At 35.9% G+C, this 24,066-nt stretch overlaps 1 protein-coding gene across 1 annotated transcript in view; it reads left to right on the top strand.

Annotated features, from left to right (window-relative positions):
- Positions 1-9,713, top strand: part of RNF19A (ring finger protein 19A, RBR E3 ubiquitin protein ligase) — a 66,594-nt gene extending 56,881 nt beyond the window's left edge. The window contains 5 exon segments of the mRNA XM_074200623.1: positions 2,290-2,404; positions 2,768-2,929; positions 5,740-5,953; positions 6,578-6,721; positions 7,465-9,713. Coding sequence (XP_074056724.1) covers positions 2,290-2,404; positions 2,768-2,929; positions 5,740-5,953; positions 6,578-6,721; positions 7,465-8,143 — 1,314 coding nt within the window. The 3' untranslated portion in view covers positions 8,144-9,713.
- Positions 9,714-24,066: the final 14,353 nt, after the last annotated feature.

Genomic DNA, 24,066 nt, shown 5'->3' with positions numbered 1-24,066 from the left:
CATAATGCTACCCTTTTTCAAAAAGGAATTTGGGGGAATAGCAGTTCTTCGTGAGTTTATTTATTGAGGTTAATTCCATCACCTCCATAGACAACAGTCCAAAAGATATGAACTGGTTACTATGCCAGAATCCAATGTCCGGTGGTTTACATTTAATTAAATAGATATTGCGCACCTAGCTGACTTGGTGTTAGGAGGACCCGGATTTGAATTCTGTCTCGTTGATTTTACTAGATGGGTGACCTGGGTAAAGTCAGTTAACCTTTCTGGGCCTCTGTTTTCTCATCTATGAAAAATGAGGGACTTGAATTCTAATGTTCCTTCTAGCTCAATAATTTTATGGCATTTTATGTTCAAGACTTCATGCTAGATTCTGGGGATACAAAAACAAAAATAAAATCATCTGGCCTCCAAGAACTTCTATTCTACTGGAGAGCATGGCAGATCTACAAACTTTATTTTTTTAAGTCAATCATTCAGTTAAGATTTATTAAGCACCTACCATGTGTGAAGAATTGTGTACTAAGCACTAGGGATACAAAGAAAGGCAAATGACAGGCCTTTTCTTAAGGAACTTAACTATCTAGTAAAGGAATTCATTATGTCCCTGCCTTGGAACCTTCCTTCAGTAAAGGATCTGGGAGAAACCCTCAGATGTCCATCTTCAGCTGGAGGAAGGAAGAAGGGAGCTTTGGGGGCAGGGGGAGATACTGAGTTTTAGAGCTTATGAGCTTTAGAGATACTGTGATTTTATAGAAAGTTGAGTTTCTAGAAATAAGATGAAGTCCTGGAGAACTGCCAAGTGGCAAATTGTGGTGTTCCATAGTTTTCTTTATCACAAGTATTAGCATATTAAAGGGATAATTAGTTTTTTCCTCAGGTGAATTCAATCATGTTTATAAAGTCTAAAACAGTTTAATTTTTTTTAATGACCATTTTGGCCATTTACCAGTTTGAGGCAGTGGAGAGTCAGGAGGACCTGAGTTCAAATTTGACCTTAGATTCTTGATACCTACTACCTGTATGACTTTAGGCAAGTCGCTTAACACCATTGCCTCACCAAAAAAGAAAAAAAAATTACCAATAAGGAGGTACCCACAGTACTCTGTCAGACTTCATCTAGAATTATTCTTCAGTTTCTTGACAATAAATTGAGGAGCATTTTAGAGGGATCACAAAGGACTTTTAGTCTTTTCATCCCCATTTGAAGACTGGTTAAAGAGATTGGGACTGTGTAGCCTAGACAAAAGGAGACTCATGGCATGGCACTGTTCTGGCATTTGAAGGGCTGTTGTGTGAAAGATGAATTAGAATTATGTTTGCCAGAGGATCATCATAAAATCATAAGTCATAAAATCATCAGGTTGGATGTAACCTCAGAGGTTATCTAATCTGACCAATTCCAAATAGAACTCATTTACCACATACGTGACAAGTAATGAGACAACTAGCTCTCTTCACATGTAGTTTTCTAATAAAGAATATATTATCTCCCAAGGCAGACAATTCCCTTTTTGATAGCTCTGATTATTAGGAACTTTTTTCTAGTTCTACTTTTTTTGAAACCATAACAACCCATCAGAAGCTTGAAAACAGTACTTAAAGTCTCCCATAAGACTTTTCTCCATGCAAAATGTCCTATTTGAATTTTTTATAGCATGTTTAACCCTTGCTATTCATATTGCCATCCTTTGTGCATACTTCTAACTTTGTTGCCTTTTCTAAAATATTGCCCAAAGAATTAAATACTATATCCTAGTTACCATTTTACCAAGACATAATATAGCTATATTTTTAAAGTAATCCCTACATAATGCTTGAACTATTTTCAGTTATGTTTTTTCCTCCCATCTGTAGGCATAAAAGGGAAAAGAGGGTAACAAGTTGATAATTTGAGGTGTATTAGTCAATGAAATTTTTTGGGATAGTAAACACTTTTGAATAATCCACACTTATATAGTGCTTCATGACTGAGGCAACACCCATGCAGTCGTTATGATTAGGTAAGAGTGATGAAGCAAAGAGACTAAGAATGACCACTTTCAAAAGAAGAAAAATTTGTGTGCAGGGTGAGATCTCTGTGATTAAGATAGGTAAAAAAGAAAAGCAAGGAGCTTCTTTTGCATAGTCCACCCCCCCAAATCACTCTGGGAAGGGAAGACCCTCAGGGTTTCTGGCATGAGAAAATATTTTAACTTTTTGACAAGGCTAGATCAGTTCCATTTAAATAGCCCATGGACTGTGTGATGTTTCACTTATCCAACCATTTTTTCCTTTTTTCCAATCAAGATTCATAATCGCTATGAAGGCAAGGATATTTCAAAACACAAACGGAATTTGGCCATAGCAGGTGGTGTAACATTGTCTGTAATAGTATCTCCGGTTGTAGCTGCAGTAACTGTAGGTAAGCAAATACTGAACTCCTTCAGTTACCTCAAAACTTCATTTTCCTTAAAGTTTTGAGGAAGTTACAAAATAGGGAATTTTGAATTTAAATGTTAAATAGGATTTGAAAACGATAAAGTACTCCTTTTCACAAAAAGTTGTTAATGTACTGTTACCTTTTCATATTTAGTGTAGCAACTTGAACCAACTTCCAATGCAGATTGTTAAAATTTTAGTAGAATGTTATTTTTGTATACATATATCCAACTTTTATTTTGTATTCATCATCTCTTAAAAATTTCTTTCCAAATCTCATTTTTTCAATGTTTTACTTTTTGGTTCATAATAACATTTAATTTAAATTCTCTTTCTCTTTTTTAAGGCATTGGTGTTCCTATTATGTTGGCTTATGTTTATGGAGTCGTTCCAATATCTCTCTGTCGAAGTGGAGGTTGTGGAGTATCAGCAGGCAATGGAAAGGGAGTCAGGATAGAATTTGATGATGAAAATGATATAAATATTGGTGGAACGAATATAGCAGTAGGTAAGCCTTTTAACCAAAGGAAGCATATTACCTGACAGTAAATACATGAAAGTGATCAAGTATGATCTAGACTAGCATCATAAGATGTGGGTTTGAATCCTGGCTTTTGCTATTTACTCTATTTGACTATAGACAAGTCACTTAAACTTTTAGCATTGGCTTTGTCATCTGCAAAATCTGGAGGATTGAACAAAATGAACTTGAAGATCTCTTTCAACTCTAAATCAGAGATTCTATAATATAAGTGATGCCCTTTGTATTTATTTGGACTAATATAAATGCAGGCCTGTTTTGTAACTAAAATAATTCCAAAGTAAAATCTTTTGGGAAAGGGCATGCAATATCATCCAAGCTTACATCAACTATCTAGGCTTCCATATTCATTTATTAAATAACGAGTGTGTATGCCAGGTACAAGGATAAAAAGAAAAAACACAATAACTTCATTCCTCAGGCTTTTTATTCAACTAGACATGGCATATCACATTGACATTGAGCTTCAAATTCATCAAAATTCATTGATCTGTTTCAGATCAATTGATACTTAGCTATACCTTTGCCTATCTTCTTCTTCTAAAGTGTTTTTTTTAACTTATGCATAAGAACTTTACATTCATCCCATTAAACTTCATCTTATTAAATTCAGTCCAGTATTCCATCCTGCCAAGATATTTCTGGATTCTGATCATCATTGTCCATTGTGGAAGTTGTTTTCTTTCAGATTTGTATTATCTGCAACTCTTATAAACATGTTCCATAATACTTTATTCAAGTTATTAGTAAAAATTTTAAGTAGCATGAAACCATTAATGTCTATTGGATAAATCTATCCATTTAATCACCTTCAAACCCACCTAATTATTTTATTATCAGTTCTACCTATCTCCATCTTTTTCACAGAGCATTGTGAGAAACATTTATCAACTATTCTTATCCTTCAGTTTAGGAACAATATGAAAATGTTGGCTTTTGTAATCGGCACTTCCTTTTCTAGGTTTTCTTAACTGTCTTTTTTAATAATATGTTCTCAAATCTTGCCAAGAATTGAAGTCATATTCATTGGCCTATAGCTTGAGGACACTCATCTTGTTCTGAATGTTTCTTAGAGGTCAGGATTTAAAAGACAGCTCTTCTCCAGTCCTTGGTACTTCTGTTCTCTGCAGTCATTGACTCAACAAGGACCAAAAGTGTAGTTAGTTAATATTGGACCAATGACCTGAATTCTTCAGGGATAGCTAATTGCTCTTTGTACTTTATCAGAAAAATAAGATACAAATAAGATTTGAATTTCAAAATAAGAGTCCAGCAGTTTGTCTCTTCATTTCAGTGATTTCCCATCAATATCATTGGCCTCTCTTTAGACTTCATTGTTCCTGAGATTTTTGTAGCATTTAACACAAACCTACATCCCTTCTTTCATCATCTCTCATCCCTTAGTTTTTGGGATGTTTCTAATTTTTCATCTTACAGTTCTGTTTTCTTCTATTTCTATTTCTTGACCTTTTCTTGGATCTCCAAGTTCTTTTTCTTTACTTTGTTCTTTGGGGAAGTATTCTGCTAAAGCCCTCTCCTTTACTCTTTTTTTTTTAAATTTTATTTAAGGCAGTAGGATTAAGTGACTTCCTCAAGGTCACAAGACTAGTCAGTTATTAGGTGTCTGAAGCTGGATTTGAACTCAGGTACTCCTAACTCTCCAGGTTTGGTGCTCTATCCACTGCACCACCTAGCTGCCCCCTCTCTCCCTTGATCTTAATCTTTTATTTATTTATACCTTCTTCTATCACAATCAGATTTGCTACTTCAGTAGAATGTTTCTCTGCCCTTGAATCCATTCCCACATCGAAATCTAGTCCTTTTTAATATGACTACATTTCCTAAATAAGAATGATAAACCTATACTTGAATGTCCTGATATTACCTTCAATTCAGTGTGTTTTAGAGTCACATTAACCTCCTGCCTCATAAAACCTGATACTTCTCACTTTCCTGTTGCTATTGATAGCACCACCATTCTCCCAGTCACCCAGGCTTAAAATGTTAGTCATCGTTCTATCCCTCTTCTCCCTCCCACATTTCCTAAATTCTGTCAATTGAGTCTCTGTAGTCTCCTGTCATGAGTGGTCATGTCATATCCTACTTACCTGCATCACTTCAAAATAGCAGTAAATTAGCCAACTTAAGTAAAAAAACAAGAATAAAAATGGGTAAGAAATTTTCACAGGGCAAATTTCATAGAAAAGTCAGTGAAAATAAAAGAGAGCCCTTTTATAATGAATTAATACTGTGAGTAAAATAAGGGAGAAATTTCTTGCAGAAAGAAAGTACAATATTACAAGTATAACAAATGTAGACACTCCCTCCAGAATAAAGAATGGAGCAATGATAGGAACCTTCTAGGGAGGTTTAAAAGCTCAGTGAGAGAATTAAAGGAAAACAAAAGGATAGAAATTAAAAGAAAACCTATCATTCCTTCTTTATCTAAAAAATTAATGAATTTTCTATCTTACGTTATCAAGTGTAGCGTTATCTATAAATATGTTTTCATGTACACATGAACCCTTGAAAAATAACTTGAAAGAATTATAACTTCATTTAGATCAAAACCAGTCAAGTCTTTTGAGAGACTTCATCAGATCCCATCTTGTGACATTTTCTCAATTATGTGTTCAGTCAGTATTCATTCATTGTGCTGTTCATATAAGCATTTTATCTGCCTCCATCTGTCTGACCTTGGTATTTCATTTTTATCTTGAAATTTTCAGCAGTTGTAATGAAGCTCATTTCAATTTTTTGAAAATATTTTTATTTAGACGCAACTTCAGTAGCAGAAGCCCGCCACAACCCTAGCATAGGGGAAAGCAGCGTTGGTGGACTGACTGGTAGTTTGAGTGCTAGTGGAAGCCACATGGATCGGATAGGAGCCATTCGAGATAACTTAAGTGAAACAGCCAGCACTATGGCACTAGCAGGAGCTAGTATAACAGGGAGTCTATCAGGAAGTGCGATGGTCAACTGTTTTAACCGGTAAGAACATTTCTATGGTAACTATGTAAATTATTTTGCTGGTTATGGAATCATTATCACCTAAGGCAATGTCAATGAAAATTATTTCATAAAATTTAATTGCCCTTCAACCTAGAGGTTATATTAGGAACATATTCCTTGTTTATAGTACATATCATTTGGATCTTGACATATCACTTATAGAACAATGCATTTGTTCAATTTCAGCATATAATATTTTGACTCAGTTTTTCTGCAAATTGTTTTTCAAAATTGGTTTTTAAGTTGCTTTGAAGTAGCAAGATTACAAGGTTCTAGAGTCTGAAAATGAGAATAGAGTAAGAATTCATCCAAGATTTATTTCTTGTTGCTATAAATTAATGTCCTGCTTATTATCACCATCAAGTCTGAACTGATAGTACAGTGTACTTGTGTTTCAAGTTGTAACCAAATAACAAGAATGCCCTTTTAAACCAGAATTTTGGAAATTAATTTTGTAGTTGTTTCTGTAGTAACCATTCTCATTTACATGGTTGAATATTTTTTCTTCCACAAGAGTTCATAATTCTTAACACATTATAATAATACTGCTATTGTATATAACTAAATTTTTCTTATTTTTAATTTTTTACCCACCTCCCCAAGGTTGGAAGTACAAGCGGATGTGCAGAAAGAACGATATAGTCTAAGTGGAGAATCTGGCACAGTCAGTTTGGGAACAGTTAGTGATAATGCCAGTACCAAGGCAATGGCAGGATCCATCCTAAATTCCTACATCCCGTTGGACAAGTAAGAAAAAATTTAGTCAAAATTTTAAAAAATTAGATTAATTTTAAGAGAGAACTAAATAGAAGGATCATTAATGGATAGTGATTCCAATTAGCAAGTTTCTCACTTTGGAATGGAAAAATAGGAAATTATTTAATAAAATTGCCAAAGCAAAAAATAATTATAAAGGGGGTACATGATTTACACACACACACACACACACACACACACACACGTAGAATAGAAGTGGATGTGTTGATAAGGAGGGATGTAGGTTTGTACATCTGGGTGGTTCGGTAGTTAGACTAATGGGTCTGGAATTTGGAAGACTTCAGAATTCAAATCTGGCTCCAGACACTAAGTAGCTGTTTGACTGCCTCAGTTTCCTCCTCTGCAAAGTGAGCTGGAGGAGAAAAATGGCAAATCTCTCTAGTGTCTTTAACGAGAAAATTCCAAATGGGATCAGACAATTGAAGAATCACACACAACTGAAAAATGATTGAACTGTTCAGTGGAAAAGAAAAGGCTACCTTGAGAGGACTTAAAAATGGGTTGAAAATATTTTTTTGAAAATACAATAACTGAATTTTAAAATTAATTCTTCCTACATTAATTTGGTTTAGCTGTTTTTGAATTGGAATTTAAGCTTTTCTTGTACCACTTTGAATTTTAACATTATGATCAAATTTAACAACTAGTTTATTAAAGTGAGTTTTTCTTATTCTTAAATCAGAAATTTATATACATCTTGAATTTTGTTTCAGAGAAGGCAATAGTATGGAGGTACAAGTTGATATCGAATCAAAACCAGCCAAATTCCGACACAATAGTGGAAGCAGTAGCGTGGAGGATGGTAGTAGTGCTCTTGGTCGTGGTCATGCTGGTAGTTCATCAAGTGGTGTGCCAGAAGGAAAATCCAGTGCCACCAAGTGGTCCAAAGAAACAGCAAGTAAAAAACCTAAAGGAAAACTGAGAAAAAAGAGTAACATGATAAATGAGACTCGAGAGGACATGGATGCGCAGCTCTTGGAGCAACAGAGCACAAACTCAAGTGAATTTGACTCACCGTCTCTCAGTGACAGCGTTCCATCTGTAGCTGACTCCCACTCAAGTCATTTTTCTGAATTCAGTTGCTCTGACTTGGAAAGCATGAAAACTTCTTGTAGTCATGGCTCCAATGATTATCATACACGGTTTGCCACTGTTAGCATTCTTCCTGAGGTAGAAAATGACCGCTTGGAAAACACTCCCCATCCAAATGGTCTTCCTGCGCTAACTACCCCTGCTGAAACGCCATCATTAAGTTATATTGCTGAAGAGCGTGGGAACACTGTGACGACAGCCAGTGTGGATCTCTGCTTTGGTGGAGGACTAAAGGAAACAAATAACAATGATTCACAACAAGTTATGGAATTAAATACTACAATTCAGACTGAAATTTAGGCCTGTAAGTGCTGCAAGATATTTACCACTGAACAGCCCTCTCTCTGGAGCTGGTTGAACTACCTGTGACTACTGTAAGTTTCAAGTTACCAGCAGAAGCCAGGTTTCATAATAATGATGCAATTAGATTTTATATTTAATAAGGCAAAATGCTTCATGTGGATCTTAGTTACCAAACTCTGTGAAGTGAAGTGAAGTGAAGCTTTAAAAGTGCATTACAACAGGACAATAAACCATAAGATCAAAGCTAATGTTTTGTGTGTTTGCCACAAAACTTTGCTTTAAAGTACATACTTGTGTATTCAGATAGAAATTTGGCTTAATTTATAATGGAAATGTAAAATACTAATGTAATTCTACCACATTCTCATGAAAACCTGAGACTTTACTGATAAATGAGTAGTGGCAATTTATCAGAAACCACTAAGGGATACTGTTTAAAAGAAACATGATTCTCCCAGGATCCTTGCAGGTTATTCTACAATAGCTGATGTCCTTTATAACATTTCTATTCATAACTGGGCACAAATTTTTTTTTCCCTTCTGGGATAAATCATATGCAATGTGGATATCCAGAGCTTAATGCAGCCCATTTACTATTGTTTGAATACTTGTACACTTTGAGCAATGTCATGGCAATTTTTGCACAACTTTGAAATAGAGAAACATGGTACGTGGTATATCTTGTATAATGTTTATATCACCTTACTAGAAAGGTATAATGCTAATTAAGTAGACAGACAGCAACAGATAATGATAAGGTATATACAAAATGTAAAATAAAGACTCCATTGGTTTATAAGCATTTTAAAGAAACCGTTTTTTCATCAAGGGGAAGAATGTGCCCCACTGATTCTAGGTGCCTTTGAAATAGACTGGGTTTTAAGTGCCTGGTTGTTGAGGATTTCATTGTGTTGTTTTCTAGAACATCCTCTGTGGCCACCTTGGATTATAAAGAAAAACTACAGAATCCAAAATGACTATGGTCAGTAGGGAAAGATGTAATTCATATTGCAGATAATGATGAAATAGTATTAGCCTACCAAAGACTCCCTCAGGCTTAGTGGACAACCTTTATATAGTGGCAGTTTGCAAAACACATGCCCATCTCCAATCATTGAATCAAATCACAGTGCAGGGCTTGCACAGGTATAAAAGGCAGATTCCCAGTCTGACCAGCTTTATTCCCTTCAACTTTTGCTTGCAAAAGAAGTTAATGCTGGTCAAAAATGCATGCACTGTTAACTTTCCTGCCTAGTTCACTAAAATGCAAAGTAAGTGATTCTGAAAAAATAGTAGTAGAAATGTCCTATCTTCTATGTTTCTTGTAAGTATTGCCATTATGGTGCTACTGAGAGTTTTGGTTTGTTTAAAAAAGAAAAAAATGCCATGGGCTGCAGTCCGCTTCCATGATTCTTCCTTACCAGTTCCATTAATATGCTTATAACACTAGTGCCAGTTATGTTATTTGGTAATGCTTGTTATGATATTTGTATATTTGTTTGCAATCCAATTTTGTTCAATAATATGCGTGTAAACTGCATACCTGAAATAAATGTAAGTACTAATATTTTATTGTCTTTTGATTTATCCTTAAGCTTCTTTTATAAGAACAGAAATATTCATTTATTATATAGGAATTTTCATAAATATTTTGAGCTATCAAGATATTTCTAATTCTGAGCCCAAAATTGTTAACTAGATTTCAGCAGGTAGCAGCTAACTAATCAAAAGTATACAAGATGAGAGATGTAATAACTTGACAATTTGAACACATTTGAAAAATTTATCCCCTGTTCCTGCATAGAACCCCCCAAACCCTTCAGTCCTCCTGGGTCTCTGGACTCTGTCCCCCCCTCATCAGTTTCATACCTAAAATGTGCTACTGAGAACCGAACCACAATACTCTCAGTGGGTTCTGATCGGAGCAAAGTACACTGGAACTCTAACCTCCTTACTTCTGAACACAATACTTCTTTTAGTGTGGCCTAAAATTGCATTCACTTTCTTTACTTCTTCTAAATCATACTGCTGACTTATACTGAGCTTTCTGCCCACAAGACTCCCCAAATAACTTTCTGATAATTTACTGTCCAGCCTTCTCTCATTTTGCACTTGGAAAGTTGATTTGTTTTTGCATTTTTCCCTATTTAATTTTTTTAATTTGATTCTGGTGTTCTAGTCTGTCAAGATCTTTTTAACCTCTGGCTGTCATCATGTGTTAGCTATTCCTCCTGGCTTTATATCATCTACAAATTTGATAAGCTTGTAATCGTTACCTTTATTAAAATATAATAAATTAATTTTATTTTATTTAAGTAAAATTGTTAAACATCACGGACCCAAGTACAGATTTAGGCACTTCAGTGATTTCTTTTCAAGCTGACAACAAACTACAAACTAGACCAGCTTACATATTTTTCACAAGAATAATATGAAAGGTCCTATCAAATACACTGCTAAAATATAGGTAAATTTTTCTTCCTCGATATTTTCCTCAGTATTTCCTCAATTTATTAGTTTAATCCAACAGTAAATATAGTAAGGTTAGTCTGCATGACCTCTTCTGTGGATGATACTTTTTTCCTCTCCTTTTGAAACATTTATCTTTAATTCTGAAATACTTCTCCCATTCTCCACAGCTTGACCTCTGACAGTAACTCACCACCAATTGCATCTGACAGTTCTAGACTAGATGAATTCATGAATTGCTTAGCTTCCTATTGGCCATATTTGTTGTTCCTGAGATCAGATGTCTAAGGATGGAAGAGATGGGAATAATTTGTGCAATCATCTAGCTTTCTCTATTGGGGGAGGGGAGGGCAACAATTGGGATTAAGTAGTATGCCTAGGGTCACACAGTCCTGACTCCAAATGTGTATCCACTGGGCCATCCAGTTGCCTATAGCATTTTATCTAATAATAAACAGCTGTTACCCTTTGTCTCAAAGACACTGAAAAGTGAAAAATGAACTTTAGAGTTTCATTTAACATAAAACATCAGCACTGTATTAGATGTTAAGAACTACAAGCCTAAAGAACTAAAAAGCACTTGGCCTTCTTGGGATTCCTTCCGATTTCTGTGTCTTTAAAGTAAGATGTGCTTTGCCACTAATAGTTGCTAAGTAAAAGTTACAGGCTAAAAATTAACCAATAATAGATACTATTTATCCCTGAGGTATTTGTTTCTTTCTACTGGATAAGGTTTCTCTTGACATTAGATGCCATTTGACTTATATTGTGCCATCTTCTGGGACTTGGAAATACAAATGTGGAGTAAATTTCTTGGAAAGACATTCATAGTAGTGGTATGTGAACTGTATTCCAGCAATTTTCCAAATTGTTCTTGGCAGACCAGTTTTATTCCCAGTCTTTCTTCAAACATCTGACTCAAATTCCACCTTAAATTGTCAAGGTTTTAACTTCTTTTATTGTATGTTACTAAACTTTCATGATGTTCATGAGCCTTAGCTATTTTCCTGCCCACCAAATAGTTAAATTACTTTTTTTTCCCCATCTCATCTCATTCCAACTCGACCTGTGGCAAATCTCTCTGAAGAACATTTTTTAAAAGATTTCTTCATATTGGTTTATATTTGCCTGTGACTTTAAATATTTGTCTTCCGTTTGGTTACCTTTTAACTTTTTCTGTTTGTATGTATGTAATTTTCCTTAAAATTAATACTATAAATGGGTCCTTACATCTCTTACATAAAAGTAGTCTGTGTGTAATAAGTTTTGGAACATCACATCACTTAAAGGTTCATAAAACAATTTTCTCACAATCTTTTGATTTAAGGAACCTCCCCATTATGAAGTCACATGGCTAGCAAGTCTAGTCTTTAAGAGAAAAATTTGAATCCAGTACTTCTCACTAGTAGAGCCCTGTGCTCTTTCCATTACACCTTGATGACTTTCTAGAAAGGAACATGAACATGTGAGGACAGCACCATCTTGTTGTTTCTAAAACATGTGAATTCTATTGATGATCATTATTTTTTACATCTTTCCTGGAATTTATATCCTCCTTCAGAATTTATTTTTAGATCTATTTTTATTTACAGATGTAAATTTACAGATGCAGCTGGGTGGTGCAGTGGATAGAGCCTTGGAGTCGGGAATACCTGAGTTCAAATGTGACCTAAGATTTTAATTGTTACCTAGCTGTGTGACCTTGGGCAAGCCACTTAACCCCACTGCCTGGCCAAAAAAATTAAAAAAGAAAACTTGAAGATCAAAGATGGCTTGTTGTTAGTTTCTGTGATCCCTGGCCTGTCTCCTGGGTAGACTGAGCAGTGAATATAATTTGTTTTGTACATGCAATGTCAACTGTTCAATATCAGTTTTTATTTTGCCATGAAAATCTAGGCTTACAGAATTTTGAAAAATTGTCACAATACTGCTAGTCTCACATCAAGACAATTTTAAATGGAAGAAATTATTGTTCTCTTGTCAGGCAAATGTAAAACATCCCAATTTATTTTCTCAAAAGCCATTGATGCTCTCTTCTTGTCAAGGAGATTGTCAGACCAATGACTAGCTCAAGCCACTAATTCTTCCTTGAGGATGAAAACCATACCTTTTAGTTTTCTGTTCCTCACCATCCTGAGGACTACAATACAGGATTTTAAAATTGACTTGAAAAGTCAAGGGATGACAGACAAATTCTGAGTTTAGGAGGTCACATTTGTGATGGTGGGTCTCCGAATGTCAGGTCACTTCAAAGTATCATGCCTTAAAATGGGTTATTTAAAAGGTACAGCAGAAAAAAACAATAAAGCTACTTTAACAAGATTTTGTGTTAATCTTTTTTGGGAGAAACCACTCCATTTTAACTTGTGTACATCTCTCCCAGAGATGGTACAAAGATTTTATTCTTTTGGCTTGATAGAGTGTCTGATTTTGGAACCTATGTTTTGGTAACTTATAAATGCAAGGTTATTTTGCAATTAGCCTGTGAAGTGATTTTAGACATTGCATTCAATATTGATTAAACTGTTCATCGGATCTCCTATTTGGTGATAGAAAAGACCTTAGAGTCTCTTCATTTTTCAGATGAGGAAACTGAGGACATCACACAGAGACCAGAGTCCCAAACCCAAGTCCTCCCAACTCCAGTTTCACTACTTTTCCCATACTAGACTGTTCCAAATACACAAATACACAACTGTAAGATGTTTGTCATCACACATTTGTGAGTTTACTTGAAAGGAATTGGAATATGTATAGATACACAGACAATTCTTGGTGCTGATTGTACCAAATGAATGTATCAGCAGACTTGTGATTGTTTCCTTAATGCCCTTAACATAATGGTGAGAGGCATCGTAGATTAGTGGATGAAGGAACCAAACTTGGAATCCCAAAGGCCTGGACCCAAGTCTAACCCATAGAGGCTGTACAACCATAAGCAATTCAGAAGGAACAAATATATCACACAAAAATTCTCTTGGTCCTTTGAAGTGACCCTTGTGACTGTGGTGTTGCTAGTGGATCAAGGGAGTTTCCACACTAGAATTTTCTCCATGTTTATCAAACCCCAGTCTGAACCAAAACCATTTCACAGGTGATATCCAAACCTCAGTTCCCTCTTCTGTAAAATGACCTGGTTAGACTAATAAGTTCACTTTCGGCTCTTAAGTATATGATGGGCAGCTTGTTACTTAGCAAATAACTGGTTGATTTGACATTGCAAGGTGTTGTGGTTTCCATCCAGGAGAAAATGTTCTTAGTGAATTTAATCCAGAGCTACTTCAGATATTTTGGGTATGAGGAAAGAGGGTGTTCAGGCAGAATCTAAGCAGAATGAGCCAGTGTTTTTAAAAAGGGGGGGGGTGTTTTAGGTTAAAGAAGTTTTTAAAAAAAAATAACTTCCACAATGAAAGAACAGATCCTTAAATCAGAAGAAAGTAATGTGATATGAGAAACTTTGGCATGTAGGATCAAAGAGTGGCAAAGAATCCTATTGGTGTAATCTAACCCCATCTCATTTTGCAGATGAAAAAGAAGCAGAATAAGTGATTTGCCCAAGACTACATAAATCAAATGGCAGAACCAGGTTCAAACCCAGTTTTCTGCTTCCAAATCCAGGACTCTTCCATGGAACTATACTTTGCCCTGTAGTTTCCCCCCCCTTTTTTTGGGGGGGGGCAGGAGTTTGTACTTTACTTAACTTCCTGGGTTAAAGAAAATCAAATAAGTATTTGAGATTCTGCTCCTTAGTTCTATCCATAAGTGTAACACAGGAGGTGTTTTAAAGCATTGTTCAACTGAATTGTGCCACAATGTTAGGTTTTTGTTTTGCCAGCAGAGGGAACTGGGTCTGGTAAAACTGTCAATAAAAGAGATGCTGGAGTGACCCTTATCTTTAAATTAAATTTAAGACTGATATTAGGGACTCTGGACTCCTAGGGCTATGCTAAGTACTGAAGCATTTATATGCAGAACTAATTGATCTACTTTATTTTGGTTCCCCGGATAAAACTCCCAAGTGAGAATGATCCAGTCTACAGAAGGGACTAATACTTTTTGAGTTAGCACTTGCTAAAGAATGTGCATGCTAGCTCTTTAAAAAAGAAAGAAAAAGACCCGTTTGGTTAATTCGTGTATTGTCTTATTTGTCACTGCTAGTGAAACATTAGTCCCAACTATGGGATTAGGTGCTTTTCTTTGAGAGTTCCCTTTCCTTGCTCTCTAAATGCAGACTTTGTTTCAGTACTTGGAGAGCTCCCACAAGTGTGATGTCGATTATTACACTCATATTTCATATTCATGAAGGTGTAGGACCGATTATCCTGGTTTGTATAGGAAAATAAGGACCTGGTGCTAACATGGTTTTTCTTTCTGCCCCAATTTTTCTGTATCTGCTATTTTGGCAGCCCAAGTTGGATCTTGAAAGAAAGGAAATATGAACTTGTTAGTAAAACAGAACAAAAGATTGGTTTGTTTCCTTGGCACTTGAGGATATAATCTAAGAGGACTAAGAGTTTTTTGTACCAGATAAAATATAGCACCAACCACTGAAATGAACTTTTCTAAGAACTTGATGGCTCATAAATTTAATTATACACAGAGATCTAAAATTCCATGCTCTATTTTAAATATATTGTTATTTCAACAAGTATTTCACAATTTCATTTTTTAGATTTCTGAATTGCAAGTTCTCTCCCACCTCTTTAGAAGTTATGCAAAACATCTCTATATCAGCTGTGTTGCAAAAGAAATAATGTCAACTTAAAAAGTATGCTTCATTCTCTGGAGATGAATGTGATTTTTCATCATGGGCGCTTTGAAACTATCATGGAATACTATTGATCACAGTAACTAAATCACAAGTGATATTTACAATATTGTTGCTACTATATACAGTGTCCTTTTGGTTCTGTACACTTCACTTTACATCAATTTATATAAGACTCATCATGTTTTTTCTGAAACCATCCTACCTGTTGATTTCTTATATAGCATAATAACATTCCATCACAATCATAATTCCCATATATCCATATACACTTGCTTACCCATTCCTCAATCAATGGGCTTTCCCTCAATTTCCAATTCTTTACCATCACAAAAAGAGCTGCTATAAATATTTTTTGACCATGGTCCTTTTTCCTTTTTTAGAATCTCTTTGGGATACAGACTTAGTAGTAGTAGTATTCCTGGGTCAAAAGGTATACACAGTTTTATCTCCCTTTAGGCAAAATTCCAAACTGCTCTCCAGAATGGTTGGATCAGTTCATAACCCCACCAACAATACATTAATGTCCCAGTTTTCCCACATCACCTCCAACAGTAATCATTCCCCCCTTTTATTTTATAAATAGTCAATACCATAGGTGTAAGGTGGTACCTCAGAGTTTTTAAAATTTATATTTCTGTAATGATTTGGAATATTTTTAAAAAATGATTGTTGATAGCTTTGATTTCTTTGTCTGAAAACTGCCTGTTCATATCCATATCAATTGAGGAAGGGTTTGGGAGAGTTCTGGATCTGTTACTCGATCATTGCAGAGAGTTCCTAATGTGGAGATGCCTTCTATATTTACAAATCTCTAATCTTAAGAGACTTGACTGAGTGATTAAGGGTTTGCCAAGGTCATTTAGTCAGGTGTGTGTCTGAGAGAGAATGTGAAGCCAATTCTTCCTGCTGTGTATTAAAAAAAAATAAATGCTGGAAGAAAAAAGCAGTGTTGACTACATGGGGGCATGGGAGAATCTAACATTTTGGTTTGGTTTTGAACTTTTCCCCTTAACTGCCCTGAGAAAAATTGCAGTGAGTTTAGTTGATCACAGAAGCTGGCACCTTAAGGTTTGCAAAATATTGCACATTATTAATATTTTTGAGATTTACTAGTACTCTATATATCTGAGCTCAATATATGATTCTTCAACAACCCTCTGAGGTAGGTGTTATAAATTTTGTAAGCAACCGGGTAGTAGATAGATAGAGGACTTGGAGTCAGGAAGATCTGAATTCAAATGGACAGTGTACTCAATGGACAAGTCATTTAACCCCAATTGCCTCAAGAATAGAAAGGAAGGAAAGGAGAAATATCGTATGGATACTAGCTATTGATATTTTACAGGTGATGATTTTATAAATGAGTTTGCTTAGGCTGAGAAGGACACAGGGTCAAAAAGGTATATCTGAGGCAGAATTTGAATTTAGATCATCCTTTTTTTGAGTCTCCTTTCTACTACCTGTCCCCCTCCCCAGCATGTACCATGATAAGTAATTGTACATCCAAATCTTTTGCCTGATCTGGCTTTCTACTCTGCAGTGCAGCCTCACTGGGAAAATAGAACAAAAGGAAAGAACCAACAAAGATTCTAAAGTATTGAGTACCGAAGACTGAGTAATCCCTGGGCAGGCTGCAGTAGTCAAGGCTGAAAGATTTCCAAACCTGACCACCCTAACTGAGCAGGTCCCAACAGCAACAGAAGCACCAACATCAGGTCCTTATTTATTTTACTATTATCATTTCTTCCCCTTTGGTCTTGACAATAGTTATCTCTCAAAGTTGTTCTCTAATATAAAAAAATGGGGTGATGGGAAGTGGGGAGGAAGATTCTTTTTTCCTAATATAGCAAAACTTTCCCTTTTTTTGTAAAGCCTCAATCCCATTTAAAAATTAGAGCCCCATCCTTTCTAAAGGGAAACTTTCTAATACAGTAAGATCCTGAAAGGGATGGGTATTGTACCTATGATTTCATTTGTATGGGAAACTCCTGGAAGAGGAAAGAAATTCAGGTTTTATCTTTCTTTGTAGAAACTTGCCTAGAATACTGAGATTAAATGACTTCTCCCCCCTTCTCCAGGATTCTGAAAATGGTTTAATTTCCTACCAGCACTTAAAAAATAAAAAGGAAGCCATGGCCCCTTGGAGAGGTTCAGCACCCTATATGTACATTAGGTTAGGATTAAGAGGTTTAGAACAGAAAAATATGATCTAAAGATCTAAAACTGATCAGTACTTAGTACTTAGCAGATGTTTATTTAATCTATATTTGATAAAGAGAATGCTTTCTATTGTATCATGAGCCTGTAAACAGGCAGAAGAACTCTTAAATGATGCATGAATTTTCCACAAACCCAACTAAAGCTTCTTGTTGGAGGGATTTACAGGGCACAAGCAAAAATAGGATGGGAGAAGGGAGAGGAAGAGGAAATAATCTTACTCCATTATTTGAGGCAGAGATTTTTGATCTAGGATTAAAATGGATTGAATCTGGATATTGCCTTCTTACCCACCCACCCTTTTAATTATATCAAATTTCTCTCCTGGGGATGTGACTTAACCTACAAAGTTCACTTGATCCTATTGTACAGGTGAGAAAACTGAAGGTAAGGCAGGTCACATAGCCACTAATCAGCACCAAGACTACATGTGATTTACAGCTTTGGACTCATGGGTATTCTGTTTTTTTTTCACCAATAAAACGCTAAAAGGAAAAAAAGAAAATAACTCAAATACTATTTTGAAACTCCTACACCTAACTTCCATTGTGCCACCAAAGGGAGCCACAGAGAAGAGCTCTTGGGGTAAGTGTGCACTGTAGATTTTTCTACAGTAAATGAAAATATTCATAAAAAATGAAAACAGTCCCTCCTTTCTATTGGTCTGTGCCTCCTACCTTCTTCAAAACCCAACTCAGATTACCCATCTGGGAAGCCTTGTCTGATTAACCCTGCCCAAACTCCATTCATGCTGACTTGATCCCTTTAGTATTTATTGATTCAAAATAATACAATAGATGTTTTGTATTATATTTTATTTTTATTTTGTTGTCTATTTCTTTTTCTGTCATCTTTTCAACTAAACCATCTGAAAGTTTTTAGGGGAGCTTACATATATATATTATATGTGAATGTAAATTTTTATATGTATATATATTTTAATATATACATGTAAAAAGTATAAATATATATTTATACTTCACAATATCTCATGCAAAAAATATATAATAGAATCATAGAAGGGACTATGGGAAACCATCTAGCTCAATCCCCTCCTTTTACAGATGAGTCTTGAGACCTTGAGAGAAAAGGTCAGGAGCAGCAAACCAGGAAAGCTGAAATTTAAAACCAGGACTTCTGATTCATTATGCAGCATGCTATGATGCCCCAATAATGAGTGCCAACCACTATTAGATGACTATTTCTTATGTGTTTATTGAACAACAAGCTTCCTCCTATGAGGGAGGGAGCTGAACTAATCTCCAGAAACCCCAAGTGCCATTTTTGGGGGGAAGATGTAGACATTTCAGATCCGTACTTGTACTATAGTTGGGAGAAACACTGATGAGCAAAAAAAAAGGAAATAGAAGTAATGGGGGAAATTTGATATTTCAACACATTAGAAATAATGTTACCTCATTTGGGATAGTTTCACTATGCTGCTCAACCTGTGGTTGTAACATGACTCATTACCAGAAGATGGCACCAGAAAACTTCATCCATTCTCCTATAGACTATGGTAATCTTAATTGAAGATAAACCAAGAGATGCCTTTTCTAGTTGGGTAAGTGTGGTGTTTTTGCTTAGGGGCTTAAGATTTTTAAAGGACCTCTACATTCTTTTCCAAGAGTAAAATTATATTCCCCTTTAATAGACAAGACATAGGAGTTAAATTTGGATGGTGTTAATTTGTGCAAAAAAAAAAAGCCAGTAACAAGTTATCTTCCTCACTGTTGACTTCTTATTTTCCCTCAGTTTTTCTCATGCACTTCATCCATGAAGCATCTCTGCAAGCTACAGTATCTGATTTCCAGTGAGTAGACACCTCTTAAAAGCAGAAGATTAGCTGAAGTGGGTATTTTTTGTGATGTTCTACTTTGCTAATAAATATCCCATAGCTATTCTATTCAAGGATATTGAATTCATATTCATTTGAATTCATAATTAGTAAGACCCTCCACCAATATATGTATACTTCCAAGTGAGTTTCTTAGGGCCCTTTAATTTTCTAAATTAACTGTCACAGTGTAATGTGCTCCCCACATCCCATCATTTTCAAAGTTCCATCAATCCTACCTCAGTGATATTTCTTGCATCTGTCTCTTATTTGTCATTCAGCCATTCATTCAGCGGACTGGTTTGGTCTTTATATCACCAGTGCTTACTCCGTATGTTAGATATGAGGTTTATTCTCTAGGATTTGCTGAGAAACTTATAGGTGAAAGCCATCTTTGCAATAGATGACTATTTGGAGCAGAGAGAAAGGAGGATTTATGTATTAAAAGGAAAGGATCATTAAAACTATTGGTGAATAGTCACTCAGGTTACACAACTGCTCACACTTAGGTGGTCATTACATTGTATAGAGAAGATGGAAGATCTTGTACCTGGAAATCAGACACTTATGTGGTTCTCACAATGATAACAAGCCAGACTTCCCAAATTCTTATCATCTGTCTTCTTGTGATTGATAAAACAGTTAACAATATGAGAAATAGAAATTCCATATTCACAATCCTTAATTACAGAATGAGAATTTAGATTGTGGCCAATAGTATAGGTTGTAAAAATTAATAACTGTTATTACCAACTCCATCTCTAAAATAGACTGCCTTCACTGTCAAAAGACTCTTGTCTACCAAGGATGAGGTCAAGTGCCACCAACCTCAAATTTTCTCAGTCTGTCTTGGCTCTCTTATTGTACTTACTCACCCTCACTTATGGTCATATTTCATCTCCTTACAAATTATAAACTCCAGAGGACATGAACTATATTTTATTTTGTTGTTCATTGAGAAGCAGGAACCTTGGAGCTTAAAAACAAGCTCTTTGAGAGTGAGATATGACATAATTTAAATTCTTCTGAATATCATTTATAAGTACTTTCCAAGAGTTTTACAAATATTAATCTCATTTGAACCTCTCCACAAACTGGGATATAGATGCTATTATCACTCCCATTTTACAGATGAGGAAGCTGAGGCTATAAGTGACTTGCCCAGGGCCAAAATAACTAGTAAAGTTCAAAAGAAGATTAAAACTCAGGTGTTGTTGGTTCTGTTTACTGTACTACCTAGTCACCTATAATTTGGCTATTAGAAAAGCAGATCATTTGGGGCATAGTCATAATCAGAGGGAGGGAGGAAACAACAAAGTCATATCCTTCCTCCCTCCTATGAAGTTGTTGGATCTCAAGTTCATAAAGTATTAGAACAAGTAGCTATTCACAATCCTGAAATCCTTTAAGCTAGAGAAAAACTCTATTATGTTAGTACAGAGCATTCCTCTTCATAGCTGAGAAACAACATAGATTAATTCTCAATCAGAAGACATTTAGAGGAAAGGAGGAGCAAGCAATTTCTGACAGTACTGGGAGGCCAAATGTCACAGTCTCTTGAGTATTCAAGGAGAACAAGAGGCCTTCTTTCTGAGAGTGATCTAAGGGAAAGAATAGTATTCTTGAACTCTGGGCAAGCCAATATTCTAGCATTACCCTCCCAAGTCAGACCTGCTTCCAAGATACCTCTGTATTTGATTTTTGTTTGCTTGTTTATTATTTGTTTTACACCAAATCTATGAATTCATTCAGGGCGTGAAAAAGATTTGCCTCTTTCTAAAAGTGATTACAATCAATTCTGATATTGCCAGTGTGTCAGAAGCAGATCTGGAACCCAGATCTTCCTGACTCAGCCTGCCTTAATTCTGCCTCTTCATCAAGACTTCTGACCATAAGGTCCTCTCCCACGGCTCCCCACAACCTCTCTAGTGTGATTTCGTACTCTTCTCCTCTGTCCATTTTTTACTCCACCTATGGAAACTAGTCAACGTTTTCCCTGAGCTTTCATGTCTCTTCCTTTGGACATCATACCACTCTGGGACGAGCTCCTCACCTCACACTTCAGACTATTTCAATAGCCCAGTGCTTGACCTCCTTGCATCAAGCCTCTCCTCATTCCAGTTTCTCTTCCACTCAGCTGTCCTAAAAGTCTAAATCTGATCTTGTCACCTTCCCAATTCAACCAACTCCATTGACTCCCCATAATCCAGGCCCTTCTTATCTTTTTTTCCCTCTTTCACATTCTCTTGGGAATCTGGTGATGATCCTGGTCTCATTGTTCCTCCTATAAATTGACGTCTGGCTTCCTGGACCTCCAAGTCTCAGTTGAAATCTCAACTTCTGCAAGAATCCTTTCCTAAACCTCCTTAATCTCAATGCCTGCCTTCAGAGACCACCTCCAATCTAGCCTATAAATATGATTGTCGTTTCCCCCCATTAGACATGAGGGTGGAGAGGTTTGGTCTTCCTTTGTATCACCAGTGCTTACTCCAGCAATAGGCACTTAATAAGTGTTTGCTGATTTGATTTGATTTGATTTTGATATTGTCAAGGGGACAGCCAACATTTTTCTTCCACAACAATGCTTGAAGATCACCTACTGAATTGTGGAAGAAAGACCCTTGCTAATGACAATCAGAAAACCATGAAGTCAAAAGACTGAGATGAATACATTTTTCAGGTGCATCACTACAAATCCTGAATTTTGTATCTTTTTTTCCTTTGCAAGCAGTGGGGTAAAGTGACTTACCCAAGGTCACACGGTTAAGTAATCATTAAGTGTCTGAGGCTACATTTGAACTAAGGTACTCCTGACTCCAGGGTTGATGCTCTATCCACTACACCACCTAACTGCCCCAATTTTGAATCATTTTTAAGCCTAATACTCAAGTTCAAATTTTCCTAGGAGTTTATCATTTTTGTTATGATTTTAATGATATTTGCAAATATACATTGGTCCATTCAGCCATACTTTTCTGTTATTTACTAACTGATAAAACAAATGAAAACTCTGCACTATTGCATTGTTACAACATTATCCTTTGTTGCCAACATTATCCATCCTATTACTGATGTTACACATTGTTACCAACACTCTCCATAACCGTCAGTTTACCTACTGATTGCTGTTATCATTTCCTGATATGGTTGAGGTCAGTGTGTGTATATGTTCTTTTGTTACAGTTTTTTCCATCCAATCTGAACCACTTCAAAAGTATTTTGCTTTATATTCTTCATAGGATCGTAATTTTAAAGTTCAAAGATATAGAAGGCATTAATTTTACAGGTGAGGAGACTAAAGTCCAAAGAGGTTAAGTGATTTGCCCAGAGCCACGTATACAGTGGGTTAAGTTTCAGGCAATTGTTAATTTTGGGTCTGCTGATTCTAAAGCCAGTTCTCTATCTGCTATACCACACTGCCTCCTATTGGCCATGTCCAAAAATATGTTTTTCTGTATATTTCCTCAAGGACTTTACATACTGTGGAGAGAAATAACATGTACACATGAAACTATAAAGTAAGTATATTACAACTTGGCACCTCCTTTCACTTCATATGCATCTTCTGGCCAGAGAGAAGCTAGGAATGGTGCCAAGAGGATGGTGAGGAAAATTTTCTTTTATATTGTAGCCGATCTATCCTAAGAGACTCTATACGGTTTGAATACTGTTTATTTTTCTGCTACTAGACTGGCAAGAATTTGGGGTGGACCAGGGTAAGTGAGGGAGCTGGCCAGGGGATAGGACTTTTATTGTCAAGATAACTCTAATTTGGAAGCGACTTTCTAAATTTCAGGGCCCTGGGACAAAGCTCCCAATTTCCCCCACCCAAATCACAGCTTTCCTTTTTGTTTGCGATTTTGCATTAATGATCTAAACTCCATTCCTTGTCAGACTTCCTAGCTTTTCTCTTCTGCTGTTAGATGTAGCAGGAGTTGTTTTTGTTGTTCAGTTGTGGCCAACTCTTCCTGTCCCCATTTGGAATTTTCTTGGCAATGATAACAGAATGGTTGCATTTCCTTCGCCAACTCAAGGTACAGATGAAGAACTGAGGGGGAAAGGATTAAGTGATCACACAGCCAGCAAGTGTCTGAGACCAGATTTGAACTCAGGAAGATTAGTCTTCTGATGCCAAGCCTAGCACTCTATCTACTTCACCACCCTATAGCAGTTTGCTGTGACTTTCAATATATTACAAACAATGCTTTAACTGAAGCTTGGTGAAGGTTATTGATAAAAGCTTTACTACAACTGTGTCATAAAAGTAAATGTAATGGGAGAAAACTTCTAATCCCTTAACTCTAAACTTCAGTAGTTCTATAGAGCTCACTGAAAATTCTGGCATCATCTAAGCGAGTGATTGTTCCAACTGAACTTATATAATTGAACCTGTCCAAATTCCAAGAAAATATAATCTAGGTTTAAGGAAGTTAGGTACTTAGCTTGAAAATATAATGATTTAAATAGAATTTTGAAGGTGAAAATTTCCTTAAGAATTCTATCTCATAATAATAGACCTTCACAGAATTAAGGAAGGCAGGTTTGCAAAATTTTTTCTTATAAAAGTCCTGTGAGTTAGGTAAAGTAGTGGGCTTTCAGGCAATTTAAAGATTGCAAATCACTTTC

Source organism: Macrotis lagotis, chromosome X (assembly GCF_037893015.1).
Source record: "Macrotis lagotis isolate mMagLag1 chromosome X, bilby.v1.9.chrom.fasta, whole genome shotgun sequence".
Taxonomy (NCBI): domain Eukaryota; kingdom Metazoa; phylum Chordata; class Mammalia; order Peramelemorphia; family Peramelidae; genus Macrotis; species Macrotis lagotis.
The sequence above is the reverse complement of the archived record's forward strand: the minus strand, read 5'-3'. Positions and strand labels throughout refer to the sequence as shown.